Here is a 14,320-nt window from a genome sequence, read left to right on the forward strand (position 1 = left end):
CTAATACAACCTGGGGAAAAGTACAGAGGAGATGTCAGTGATAGTTTTCTTTACACTAAGAGTGTGTGGCACGCACTGCCAGGGGTGCTGGCACGGGCGCTGGCACAGGTAGATACTTCAGGGACATTTAAGGGACTCCTTGGCAGGCACACATTCATGTGAGGCTGGGCTGCTAACGCTGGTCAAACCGTTTCTATTGACAGGAGGAGGGGCAAAAATGGGTTACTGCACTTTATTAACAGTTGCTTTGGGCAGATGGGGCTCAGCAGCCATGATTGGCAGCTCACCTAGGAGATGAAAACCCCTGATCTCAAACCTCTGCTGCCTTGTGGCTCATGGGGAAGTCTTCTGGAGCGAATCCCGAGGGAAAAATTCAGAGCCGAAGCCCCTGAGGCAGTTCTATGTCGAGGTCAATGCTGTCTAGCCATTTCAACGATGCCACTGGTGTCTTGATCTGTGCCGTTCCTGTGTATTTATCAGCTGCGTGGAGAGCTGGAGCCTACGGCTGGCTTTCCATATCGTACTGCTCTGGCTTGCATATCAGGTACACAGCTGGGACACCACATCCATGGATGACCCTGACCGACAGAGATAGGCAGACGGATGATAGAAACATGGAGGGGTATGTGTGTGGGAAGGTAGAGATTGATAAAGACCATAAGATATAGAAACAGATTTAGGGCATTTGAGCCATCAAATCTGTTACACCATTTAATGCAATTTTCCTCTCAGCCCCAATTCTCCCCATATCCCTTCATGCCCTGATCAATCAAAATCTATCAACCTTTGTTTTAATATACATAAAGATTTGGCCTCCACATCTGCCTGCGGCAAGGATCTCCACAGATTGACCACCTTCTGGCTAAAGACCATTCTAGAAGGATGCCCCTCCATTCTGAGGCAGTGTCCTTTGGACTTAGACTCTCCCACCATAAGAAACATCCTTTCCACATCCACTCTATCAAGGCCTTTTCAATAAGGTCACCCCTCGTTCTTCTAAATTCTAGTGAACATAGTCCCAGAATATTCAAATGCTCTTCATGTGACAAGCCTTTCAATTCAGGAATAATTTCCGTGAACAACAGGAATTCTGCAGATGCTGGAAATTCACGCAACACACATCAAAGTTGCTGGTAATTTCCGTGAGCCTCCTTTGAACCCTCTCCAGTTTCAGCACATCCGTTCAAAGATAAGGGGCCCAGAACTCCAAGTGAGGCCTCACCAATGCTTTATAAAGTTTCAACATTACATCCTTGCTTTTATATTCTAGTCCTCTTGGAATGAGTGCTAATGTTGCATTTGCCTTCCTCACCACAGACTCACCCTGCAAGTTAACCTTTAGAAAATCCTGCACAAGGACTCCCAAGTCCCTTTGCACTTCAGTTCTTTGTATTTTCTCTCCATTTTGAAAATTGTCAACCCTTTCATTTCTTCTACCAAAGTGCATGACCATACACTTCCTGACATTGTATTTCATCTGCTACTCTTTTGCCTATTCTCCTAGTCTGTCTAAGTCCTCTTGTAGCCTCTCTACTTCCTGAAAACTACCTACCCCCCAACCTATTTTCATATCGTCTGCAAACTTTGCACAAAGCCATCAATTCCATCATTCAAACCATTGACATATAATGTAAAAAGAATCAGTCCCAACACAGACTCCTGTGGAACACCACTAGCCACCGGCAGCCAGCCAGAAGAGGCTCCCTTTATTCCCACTCTTTGCCTCCTGCCAATTAGCCACTGCTTTGTCCTTGCTAGGACCTTTCCTGTAATACTATGAGCTCATAGCTTGTTAAGCAGTCTCATGCGTGACACCTTTTCAAAGGTTTTCTGAAAATCCAAGAGACAAGATCAACCAATTCTCCTTTGACTATCTTGCTTTTAATTTCTTCAAAGAATTCCAACAGCTTTGTCAGACAAGATTCGCTTGAGGAAACTATGCTGACTGTGGCCTATTTTATTATATGCCTACAAGTATTTTTCCCACCACTGAGGTCAGACTAATGGGCCTATAGTTTCCTTTCTTCTGCCTCTTTCCTGCTTGAAGAGTGGAGTGACATTTGCAATTGTCCAGTCTTCTGGAACCATTCCAGAATCTAGTGATTCTTGAAAAACCATTACTAATGCCTCCACAATCTCTTCTGCCACGTCTTTCAGAACTCTGGGGTCTACAGCATCTGGTCCCGGTGACTTATCCACCTTCAGACCTTTCAGTTTCCCAAGAACCTTTTCTCTAGTAATGCTGACTTCTCACACTTCATCCCCGCTGGCACCTAGAACACCCACCGTACTGCTAGTGTCTTCCACAGTGAAGACTGACACAAGATACCTATTCAGTTTGCTTGCTATTTCATTGCTCCCCCATTACTACCTCTCCAGCACTGTTTCTCAGCGGTCTGATATTGACTATTGAGGGATGGCCACGACACGACGACGATTCACTCTCACTTCTCTTTTGCAATTAATGTATCTGAAAAATACGTAAAGTACCTTAATGTCTTTTAATGAGATTTAGAGTATGTTAAAAGTTTAGCACCCTTATTGGGCTATATTTCATTTCTTACTGACGGCTTCACATTTTCAGGAATAGCAAGGACCATGAGGTACTGCCAGTGGTAGATGGTGCCCTGTCTATCAGAAAATTCGGATTCACCTTCTTCTTGGCTTGGAAAGAAATGTTTGACAACATCAATCCAGGTAAAACTCCTACTCTGTTGTGTATGCTGGATTTCATCTTGCAGTGCATAAGTAACATGAAAACTACTTCAATTTCTGTATTCTTATAGAATGCAGTTAAAACCAGCTTCAGTGCTTCTTTATATACCCAAGCATGGCTGGTACAGGAGTTACACAAAATGCTGGAGAGAGAGAGAGAGAAGGGGATAGGGGGACGTAGAGAAGGAAAGAGGAGGAGGAGGGGAAGGAAAATACTCCAGTGGTAAAACAGCATAACTGTGACTGACAGGGGAAGTCAAAGCGATTGTAAAAGGAAAAGAAAGTCAATACAACAACTAGTGGGATGATAGAAGTTTTTTAAAACCTTCAGAAAGCAACTAAAAAATCATTGGAAGGGAAAAGATGAAATATGGAAGCAAGCTAACAAATAATATCAAAGTGGATAGTAAAAACTTTTTCAGTATTTTAAAGATAAAAAAAAGAAATGAGAGTGGATATAGGACCACTAGAACACGAGGCAGGAGAAATAATAGGAAGACACTAGCAGTATGCCTGATGTTGCAGTGTGTGAAGGAAGAGAAGTGGGTGCAGTTACTATTACAAGACAGGAGGTGCTCAAAAAGCTGAAAGACCTAAAGGTTCATTAGTCACCCGGCTCAGAGGAACCACACCCAAGGGTTCTGAAAGAGGTAGTGTTAGAGATTGTGGTGGCATTAGAAATAACCTTTAAAAAATCATTGGACCCTGACATGGTGCCAGAGGACTAGAAAATTGCAAATGTCACTCACTCTTTAAGTAAGGAGGAAGGCAGCAGAAAGGAAATTATAGACCAGTTGGCCTAACCTCAGTGGTTGGGAAGATGTTAGAGTCATTTGTTAAGGATGAGGTGATGGAGTACATGGTGACACAGGACAAGATAGTACAAAGTCAGCATGGTTTCCTTTGGGGAAAATCCTGCCTGACAAACCTGTTGGATTTCATTGAGGAGATTACAAGTAGGATGGATAAAGGGGATACAGTGGATATTGTACACTTGGACTTTCAGAAGACCTTTGACAAGGTGCCACACATGAAGCTGCTTACCAAGTTAGAGCCCGTGGTATTGCAGGAATGGTTAGTGCATTGGCTAATTGAAAGAAGGCAGTGAGTGGGAATAAAAGGGTCCTTGTCTGGTTGGCTGCCAGTGACTAGCGGTGTTCCACAAGGGTCGGTGTTGGGACCACTTCTTTTTATGCTATATACAAATGATTTAGATGATGGAATAGATGGCTTTGTTGCCAAGTTTTCAGATGATATGAAGTTTGGTGGAGGGGCAGGTAGTGTTGAGAAAACAGGTAGGATACAGAAGGACTTATAGACAGATTAGGAAAATGGGCAAGAAAGTGGCAAATGAAATACAATGCTGGAAAATGTATGGTCATGCACATTGGTAGTAGAAATAAATGTGCGACCTATTTTCTAAACGGTGATATAATCCAGGAATCTGAGTTGCAGAGGGACTTGGGTTTCCTTGAGCAGAACACACTGAAGGTTAACTTGCAGGTTGAGTCAGTGGTGAGGAAGGCAAATGCCATGTTAGCATTCATTTCAAGAGGTCTAGAATACAAGAGCAGGGATGTGATGCTGAGGCTTTATAAGGCACTTCTGAGGCCTCACCTTGAGTATTGTGAACAGTTTTGGGCCCCTCATCTTAGAAAAGATGTGCTGGCATTGGAGAGAGTCCAGAGGAGGTTCACAAGGATGATTCCAGGAATGAAAGGATTATCATATGAGGAATGTTCGATGGCTCTGGGTCTGTACTCGCTGGAATTCAAAAGGATGATGGTGGTCTCATTGAAACCTCTTGAATATTGAAAGGCCTAGACAGAGTAGATGTGGAACGGATGTTTCCCATAGTGGGAGAGTCCAGGACAAGAGGGCACAGCCTCAGGATAGAGGGGCTCCCTTTCAAAACAGAGATGTGGAGAAATTTCTTTAGCCAAAGGGTAGTGAATTTATGGAATCTGTTGGTTGCCACATGCAGCTGTGGAGGCCCAGTCGTTGGGTGTATTTAAGGCAGAGATTGATAGGTTCTTGATTGAATATGGCATCAAAGGTTATGGGGAGAAGGCAGGGAACTGGGGTTGAGGAGCAGATAAAAAAAAAAGGATCAGCCATGATTGAATCGTGGAGCAGACTCGAAGGGCCAGATATCCTAATTCTGCTCTTATGTCTTATGGTCTTATGGAGGGGATGCAAGGGGGAGCAGGAGGGGGAGAGAAGGAGGGAAGAAAGTGAGGCAGAAAGTGAAGGAGAGGGAGAGAGTGAAATGGAGAGTGAGATAGCGAGAGAGAGATAGAAAGAGAGGGAGCGAGAGAAGGAGAGAGTGAGACAAAGAGAGTGAAAGAGAGAGAGATGGACACAGAGGTGGGGAGAGAGAAAAGGGGAGGAGAATGTGTTTGAGAAAGAGGAAGGGAGTAAAGGAGAGGGAAAGAGGAGGAGGGTGAAGAGGGAGGGAGATGAGAGGGGAGAAGGAAGAGGAGAGGAGGAGGAAGGAGAAAGTGTGAAAGAAAGGGGGAGAGCAGAGAGAGCAAGACAGGAAGAGGGAGATAGGTAAATTGAGAGAGGTGGGGAGAGAGAAGGAGAAGCAGAAAGTGTGAGAGGAAGGGAATGGAGAGTGAGAGAGAGAGAGAAGACACAGTGAGGAGAGACAGAGAGAGAGATAGGAGGAGAGGGAGAGTGAGGAAGAGGGAGTAGGGTGAGGTAGGAGGAGGAGGATAGAAGGGGAGGGGAGAGAGTGAGTGAAGGAGAAGGAGAGAATGAAGGGGACAGCGAAGGGGAGGGAGAGGGAAAGAGAGAGGAGAGATGGAGGAAGAGAGAGCGAGACTATTGAATTGTCATGTCATGTGGATCCCTGTATTCATGAAGAACTGAGAAGCCGCATGCAGGTAAAATGAATAGAGAGGCAGGGAGAATACGGCTGTCACAAGAGGTTTGAAGTTTTGAGGAGGGATACACTTGCTTTGCGGGCAGTTCAGAGAAGGTTCACTTATTTCTTTGGATGAAGGTTTGCCTTTGCAGGCAAGGTCGACCCTCTGCTTGCCAGTCTGCAAGAATTAAGAGGTGATGTTAATGAAACATAGAATATTCTGTGAAGACTGCCTGATAGGCATTGGGAATGTATTTCTCCTCATGAGGGAGCTTACAATTAAAGATATGGTTACTGAATAATGTATCGTCCTTTGTCACGGAGATGAGAGCTAAATAAAACATATTATTATCAAATTATGTGTGTGCTACCAGATACTACCTAGAGATTAGTTTCCTTGCAGGCATTTACAGAAAAGTAAAGTGCAATTGAATTTATGAAAAAAAACGACACAGAAACAAAGACTGACAAACAACCAATGTGCAAAAGAATATAAATTGTACAAAAAAACAAAACTGGGAACATGAGTTTTGGAGTCTCTGAAAGTCAGCCTGTAGATTGTGTATCAACTCAGTGTTATGGTGAGTGAAGTTATCCACCCTGGTTCAGGAGTCTGATGGTTGAGGGATAATAACTGTTCCTGAACCTGGTGATGCGAGGCCCAAGGCTCCGATACCCCTTGCCCGTTGGTGGTAGCATGGAGAGAGCATGGCCTGGATGGTTAGAGTCTTTGATACACAATGTTGCATCCATGTAAATATACTCAGTGGGGTTGGGGAGAGGGTTTTCCTTCTGGAGGGGCTAAAGCTTCCAAATTCTGCCAAGTTTGAAAAAGCTGCAGCGGGTTGCAAACTCAGCCAGCCCTGCCACGAGCACTAGCCTCCGCACCATTGAGGATCTCTTCAGAAGGCAACTCTTCAAGAAGGTGACTTCCATCATCAATGACCCCCCGCCTCCCAGGACATGACTTCTTATCATTACCTCCATCAAGGAGGAGTTACAGGAGCCTGAAGACACACATTTTACCTCTCGGGAGCAGCTTCTTCCCCTCCGCCATCAGATTTCTAAAAGGTCCATGAACACTATTTTGCTCCTTTTTAGCTCTATTTTTTTTGGTTTATTTTTTATTTAATCCCTATTGTGACTTATAATTCTATTATGCATTGCACAGTACTGCGGCCACAAAATGGCAAATGCTAGTGATAACGAATCTGACTGTGATTCCTTCACCGGGTAGCTATGGAAACCGAATCATTGAATGTATTCCAGGCAGGGGAATAGTTCACAGGAGTTAACAGTAATGGGGATCAGGCGGGAGAACCAATAGAATACTTTACTGACGGGCAGAACACGTGAGCTCAGATAGATGAATAACTCTTTGTTCTCGCAGTTTCTGTACCCTCAGAGAGAATAAGGACCTTGTTTCCTTTGAAAAACTGGTTCCTCTTGTTCTACCACATACCTTTGCTTTCATCTGGAGACTTTTAATCCTTAATATTGCTGCAATCTTTCTTGTTTACTGCATTTTATGCTTCATATCACTGAATTTATGAACTTTGACCCTGCCATTGAAACCTGGGCACAGATTCAAGATTGCTTAATCCCATTTGAGTGTAAAGAAAACAATATACTTGTTGCTCTGGGTCCGACGCTGAGCAAAAAAAAAAGAGATAAAAGACACAATCATATTTTTTTTAAAAAAAGTACATGGATGGTAGGGGTATGGAGGGCTATGGTCCCAGCAGGCAGTTTAAATAGTTTGGCAAGGACTAGACGGGCAGAAGGGCTGTTTTCTGTGCTGTACTTTTCTAGGTCTCTACGACTCTAAAACACAATAAATAAAAAGACATAAAAGAACGTGCACATACATCGACCGTATGTCCATAAAGTGACACTAGCCTGTACATAAGGTGACTGATGGGAATAATAAAGTATTGGTGGAGGTTTTAATCAGTCGTACCGTTGTTTTTGAGTCTGGTGGTCCTGGTGTGGATGCTACGTAGCCTCCTCCCTGACAAAAGTGGGACAAACAGTCCATGAGCAGAGTGAGTGGGATCCTTCATGATGTAACTGGCTCTTTTCCAGCACCTTTCTGTATAAGTGTCCTTGATGGTGGGCAGGCTGGTGCTAGTGATTCCTTGGGCGGTTTTGACTACCCATTGTAGAGTTTGGAAATGCCACTGGGAAACCACTGCCTTCCCAGTCATCTGCTGTATCCAGTGCTCCCAGTGAGGCCCGATGTAAATTGGGCACTGCCCCAGTGAACGCCTTCACTGCATCCGCCACTAAAGGTGAGATTTCCCAGTCGCTACCCACTTCAATTCAGCTTCTCATTCCCATTCTGACATGTCTGTCCATGGCCTCCTCTGCTACTGCGATGAGGCTAAACTCAGGTTGGAGGAGCTACATCCCATATTCTGTCTGGGTAGCCTTCAACCTGACGGCATGAGCAGCGATTTTTCTAACTTCCAATAGTTCTCCCCCCGCCCCCCCCCCACTGTATATCCATTCCCCGTTCTGGTTACTGTATTACCCTTTTCTTTCTCCTCCCCCTCCCCCACCCACCACCTCCCTCTGGTGCCCCTTCTGCTTGCCTTTCTTCAAATAGTTCACTGTCCTCTCCTATTCCTTGTCAACCCTTTACCTCTCCCACCTATTCCCCTCCCAGCCTCTTCATTCCACCTCACCTGATCTCACCTATCACCTGCCAGCTTGTGTTCTCCCTCCAGTGGATCAGGTGATAGGTGAGGGGGAAGGTGGGTGGGTGGGAGAGGAGGGAGGAGGTAAGTCATCTGGGTAAGCCTACCTTGAATAAGCTTAACTTTTCTCCTTGATGGGAGCTCAGTGAGACTCTCTCTCGCTGCCTCCTCCCCCCCCCCGCCTGTGCTTTGTTGCTCCTCTCTGCCTCTTTCATCACTTGCTCTCCCAGACTCGCCTCACATCATCCCACCTCCACCTCTCCCTCTCCCTGCCCCACCTGGCTTTACCCATCACCTTCCAGCTTGAGCTCCCCATCCTCCCCCACCTTCTTTTGCTGTCTTCCTCCACCTTCCCTTCCGGGCCTCATGAAGAGTCTCAGCCCGAAACCTCCCCACCATAGATGTCGTCTGACCTGCCGAGATCCTCCAGTGTTTCGCGTGTTTCTTATTTGAGTGGCTCCTTCCCCCGATAATGGCTCAGTTTATTTGAGGTAACAAACATACCTTTGACTATATGGCCTTAGTATTATCCTAGATACTCAAATGATCTTACTCACTGTCATGACTGTTAATTCATAGCAGATGTGACGATTATGCATTCGTATAGGAGTCTGTTTCTTCACTGCAACATATTTAGAGACTGTGGGCAGCAGGTACAGAAGCCTTATGTCGTCCACAGCCAGGTTCAAGGACAGGTATTATCCAAAGCCATCATGCTCCTGGTATGTAATTATATACTGTGTGCGTATATATGAATATGTGCATATGTATGCATATATGTATTCTTTTGCACATTGCTTGCATGCTAGTCTTTGTTAATGTATAGTTTCTCAGAAATTCTATTGTATTTCTTTATTTTACTGTAAATGCCTGCAAGGAAATGATGACATACTATACATACATTGACATGACTTTGACTTTGACATGAGTGTGGATACCATTGATTTGCTTGTCTCCTGGCCAATTTACTGACCAATGCTCGGGAGGCATTGACCTATGGACCAGGGGACTCCCTTCAGCAACCCCCCAAACCACCCAACCAAAGACTGTCTAATTCTCTGCTTCTTCCCGCAGTTGCTGTGGCCCTAGATGTGGAAACAGCCAATAGGCTACTCGAAGTGTCTAATGACTTGAAGGGCGTGAGGTGGACCAGGAAACAAAAGAGAGTCGCTGACACTTGGAAGAGGTTCACAGTCTGGCCATGTGTGCTGGGATCAGAGGGATTCACATCAGGGGGAAATTACTGGGAGGTAGATGTGACAGGGAATCAGGGCTGGGGTCTGGGAGTTGTCAAAGAGTCTGTGGAGAGGAAGAAACGGGTTGACATGATGCCAGAGAATGGATTCTGGATCATCCAGAGAACGGGTGATGGGCTTGGTGTTCTCACCTCCCCCCCAACCGCTCTCCCGGCCGGTCCCATCCCCGGGAAGGTGGGAGTTTATCTCAACTATGAGTCCGGGACAGTTTCATTTTACAACTTGGACTCCAAGTCCCATCTGCACATCTTCACCGGGAATAAATTCACAGAGAAACTTTATCCTTTCTTCTGGACTTTGGATGAAACCAGCTGGTTGAAAATCTGAAATTAAACATATTCAGCAGCAAGGCACACAAAATGCTGGAGGAACCTTGCAGGTCAGGCAGCACCTGTGGGGAGGGAGGGGAGGTGAGGAATAAAGTGTCAATGTTTCGGGCCGACACCCGTCATCAGGACTGTACTGACTGCAGGGAGGTTGTACATTTTCCCTGTGGCCACCTGGGGTCCCCTGAAAACAGCTCCTTTGGCTCACTGGTCCATGCCAAATTCAGTTTGTTTTTAATGGTCTCTAACCCATCCGATCTGAGATATCAGAGCCAAGCTTATCATCACTAACATACATCATGAAGTTTGCTGTTTTGTAGCAGCAGTACAGAATCAGAATCAGGTTTATTATCACTGGCATGTGACGTGAAATTTGTTAACTTAGCAGCAACAGTTCAATGCAATACATAATCTAGCAGAGAGAGAGAAAAAAATAATAAATAAAATAAAACATAATAATAAACAAGTAAATCAATTACATATATTGAAGAGATTTTTAAAAATGTGCAAAAACAGAAATAATGTATATTTTAAAAAGTGAGGTAGTGTCCAAAGCTTCAATGTCCATTTAGGAATCGGATGGCAGAGGGGAAGAAGCTGTTACTGAATCACTGAGTGTGTGCCTTCAGGCTTCTGTACCACCTACCTGATGGTAACAGTGAGAAAAGGGCATGCCCTGGGTGCTGGAGGTCCTTAATAAGGGACACCGCCTTTCTGAGACACTGCTCCCTGAAGATGTCCTGGGTACCTTGTAAGCTTGAACCCAAGCAGAGCTGACTGGATTTACAACCTTCTGCAACTTCCTCCGGTCCTGTGCAATAGCCCCTCCGTACCAGACAGTGATGCAGCCTGTCAGAATGCTCTCCATGGTACAACTACAGAAGTTTTTGTGTGTATTGATTGACATACCAAATCTCTTCAAACCCCTAATAAAGTATAGCCGCTGTCTTGCCTTCTTTATGACTACATCAATATGTTGGGACCAGGTTAGATCCTCAGAGATCTTGACACCCAGGAACTTGAATCCGCTCACTCTCTCCACTTCTGATCCCTCTATGAGAATTGGTATGTATTCCTTCGTTTTACCCTTCCTGAAGTCCACAGTCAGCTCTTTCCCCTTACTGCCAGGTTGTTGCTGCGGCACCATTCCACCAGTTGGCGTATCTCACTCCTGTACACCCCCTCGTCACCACCCTTATGGTAGTGATGGCAGAGGGTCCAAAGCTGTTGCTAAGGTGTTGAGTGTGTGTCTTCAGGCTCCTGTACCTCCTCCCTGCTGGCAGATGACGCAGATTTCCACAGATGCTACCTGACTGAGTTAATTGTTCCAGCACTTTCCATTTACTATTTCCATACCACGTTGGCCTAGCGATTTTTTTTTTGGATTTCTATTCATATAGCTTGAATCTGTCTGGCAGGACCCAGCACTTTACTGTTAGCTTTGACCACTGTAAATTGCCCACAGGTGTGTGCTAAGCAGGTCAGTTGGGAGTCGATGCCTATGAGAATGAGAGGAAAGAGTTGGAGGTGAAACGTGGGGACGTGGGACTGGTGGGATGCTGTGAGAGGTGGCCTGTACACACAAAAAAAGTTATTGCTTAATCTATCTAATTTTGATAATACAATTGAATTACTTGATTTCTTAATCCAGAATAAACTGTGTAAATAAACTTCTCATTCTTACATTTGTAGACAATGTTTTAATATTAAATTGCATCAAACCAATAGGATTAAGCGCCAGTTCACATTTAATTGTCATTCAACCAGACACACGAACACAGCCAAACAAAACAAGGTTCCTGTAGAGCACAGCACACATGGTTATGTTAGCAAAAGTGTACAGTCACCAAAAAGAATATAGCCCAAGTCTCTGGGAGGCATGGCCTGAGTGTATAAAGGTCTTTTTGTTCCCACTCATGTGGCCCCTGAGGTGGTCAATAATTGGGGGGGTCTTCCAGTCCCAAGCTGGCCCCTCCCTCTTCTGTAGTGGAAGAACCTTGTTCAGCACAGCATCGTGGGCATTGGGTTTTCTATGTGTACCCGAGCCTTTGAGGTGGCTGCTCCGAGCTTCAGTGCCTCCCTCAGCACGTCCTCCTGTGGTGTTCCGCAGTCCTCCACGGACATCTCGATGTGCTGGCAGAGCTAAGGCTATTTTTCCTCTTTTTTTTGGAACAAAATACACTTTATTGATGATAAAAGTATTTACAAGATTAAAGCACTCAATGCCCTTTCGTCCTTCACAGGGCTGTACACGGTCAATGATCTCCGTACAGCTCTTCTTGTTTTAGTGGGGTGGGCCCTTTGAGCAGTACCGTCCCAGCATCCCGGACCCCAACAACACGTTTAGCTCTAACCTAATCACAGAGCACTTTACAGTGGCCAATTAACCTATCCGGTACGGCGTTGAACTGTGGGAAGAAACCAGAGCACAAGGGGAAGACTCACGCATTCCATGGGGTGTACGTACAGTCTCCTTACAGAGGACGCCAGGGTTCAACTCCAAACTCTGACGTCCTGAGATAACTGCTACGCTACCAGGGTGCCCAAATAGATGCCACCATCATTCATACAATTTAACAGCTCTGCTGCCACTCATGTGCCACCCTGGGGTGGTATACTAACTCCTACAATAACTGGAAGGCTACCTCTCCCCACACCCAGCCCCGCCCTCTCGAGTAGGAGACGAACCCTACATTGTGGTCCTTCCCCACTGAACTTCAGTGTGTCCCTCAGCATGTATTCCCGCAGCCTGCAATGTGCCAGTTGGCTGCTTTCCTCCACAGATATCTTGGTGTGCTCGCGAGACCAACAAGTTTCGTCTGACCAAAGAACGTCTTTCACTGATCTGAAGATCTGCCAGCAGCACCTGATGTTTGTCCCACTTTTAACATTGTAATTCCCCCCTTTCACTGGCAAGTCGACATGAAGAAGCATGGTTAAATGCCAAGTTCAGTTTGAGAGTGAGATATCTGGGGCTGAAGCCAGTGTATCAAATTTAAATTGAACAGGTTACAATTGTGTGAGCATAGAGTTGGCTGAAATGGATGAGGAAGATATATTACAGGCAAAGGTTGGGTAATAGCAATGGAAGATACTTAAAGAGGCTTTTCATAAATCTTTGCATTAAGTTAAGAAAGCCTCTCTAATTCTTCAATTCATGATGGATTTAGTTAAAAACAGAGAGCTAATGAAAACATTTAGAGCTTCTGCAGGGTAATGAAAAACCATCCCAATTCCATAACCCACACCTGTTATGGAAACACCAATGCCTCAGAGTGGAAAACCGCACAAAATGTGATGGATATATTGTCCTAGGTAAAGCCCTCCCCACCATTGAGAACAGCCACAAGAAAGAAGCATCCATCATTAAATACTCAACTGCATTGTGTTCTCTTTCCGCTGCTGCCTTCAGAAAGTGCGACAGGAGCTTTAGGCCCCACACCACCAGGTTCAGGAACAGTTATTACCCCTCAACCATCAGGTCCCACACCACCAGGTTCAGGAACAGTTATTACCCCTCAACCATCAGGTCCCACACCACCAGGTTCAGGGAAAGTTATTACCCCTCAGCCAACAAGTCCCAGACCAGCAGGTTCAGGAACAGTTATTCCCCTACAACCATCAGGTCCGACGCCACCAGGTTTTAAGAACAGTCATTACCCTACAACCATCAGGTCCCACACTACCAGGTTCAGAAACAGTTATTACTGCTCAACCGTCAGGCTACACACCACTAGGTTCAGGAACAGTTATTACCCCTCAACCATCAGGTCCCACACCAGCAGGTTCAGGGACAGTTACTACCCCTCAACCATCAGGTCCCACACCACCAGGTTGAGGAACAGTTATTACCCCTGAACCGTCAGGCTCCTGAACCAGAGTCGATAACTTTACTCACTTCAACACTAAACTGATTCTGGAAACTCACTTTCAAGAACCCTTTAGAACTCACGGTCTCAATAGAATTTCTTTTATTTGTGAAATTGATCTTCTTTTGCACGTTGGTTACTGTTCAGTGCTTTTAATGCATAGTCTTTTGTAAATTCTTTCATACTTTATTTACTTGTAAAAACCCGCAAGAAAATGAATCTCAAAACTGTACTGTAAATAGTAACATACATGCACTTTGATAATAATTTTACTTTGATTTTCAACATGTCCACATTATCAGCAAGTCCTGTCCTTCACACTCAGTATTTATTTGTTGTATGCACCTTATCACTGCCCAGTCCATCACGGGTAAAGCCCTTGCCACCACCGAACAGGGAGCTGTGATGTTACTTGGATTTATTGAGTATGTCTGGAAGAAAACAAATCTCAGAGTTGTATGTGGTGATTATATATGTAGTTTAGACTAAAAGACTGTAAGATGTAGGAGCAGAATTGGGCCATTCAACCCATCAAGTCTGCCCTGCCATTTTATCATGGCTTATCACTTCCTTCTCAACCCCATTC

General features: G+C 45.0%; 1 protein-coding gene across 3 annotated transcripts in view; it reads left to right on the forward strand.

Annotated features, from left to right (window-relative positions):
• LOC134346539 (zinc-binding protein A33-like) overlaps positions 1-11,588 on the forward strand; it is a 28,785-nt gene extending 17,197 nt beyond the window's left edge. For 2 of the 3 annotated variants that reach the window (XM_063047948.1, XM_063047949.1), the window contains 2 exons: positions 2,585-2,697; positions 9,358-11,584. In XM_063047948.1, coding sequence (XP_062904018.1) covers positions 2,585-2,697; positions 9,358-9,866 — 622 coding nt within the window. In that variant the 3' untranslated portion in view covers positions 9,867-11,584. Of the gene's footprint in view, positions 1-2,584; positions 2,698-9,357 lie in introns of all 3 variants that reach the window. The other variant, XM_063047951.1, reaches the window with a different exon arrangement.
• The last annotated feature ends 2,732 nt before the right edge of the window (positions 11,589-14,320 follow it).

The sequence above is a fragment of the Mobula hypostoma genome, chromosome 5 (assembly GCF_963921235.1).
Source record: "Mobula hypostoma chromosome 5, sMobHyp1.1, whole genome shotgun sequence".
Taxonomy (NCBI): Eukaryota; Metazoa; Chordata; class Chondrichthyes; order Myliobatiformes; family Myliobatidae; genus Mobula; species Mobula hypostoma.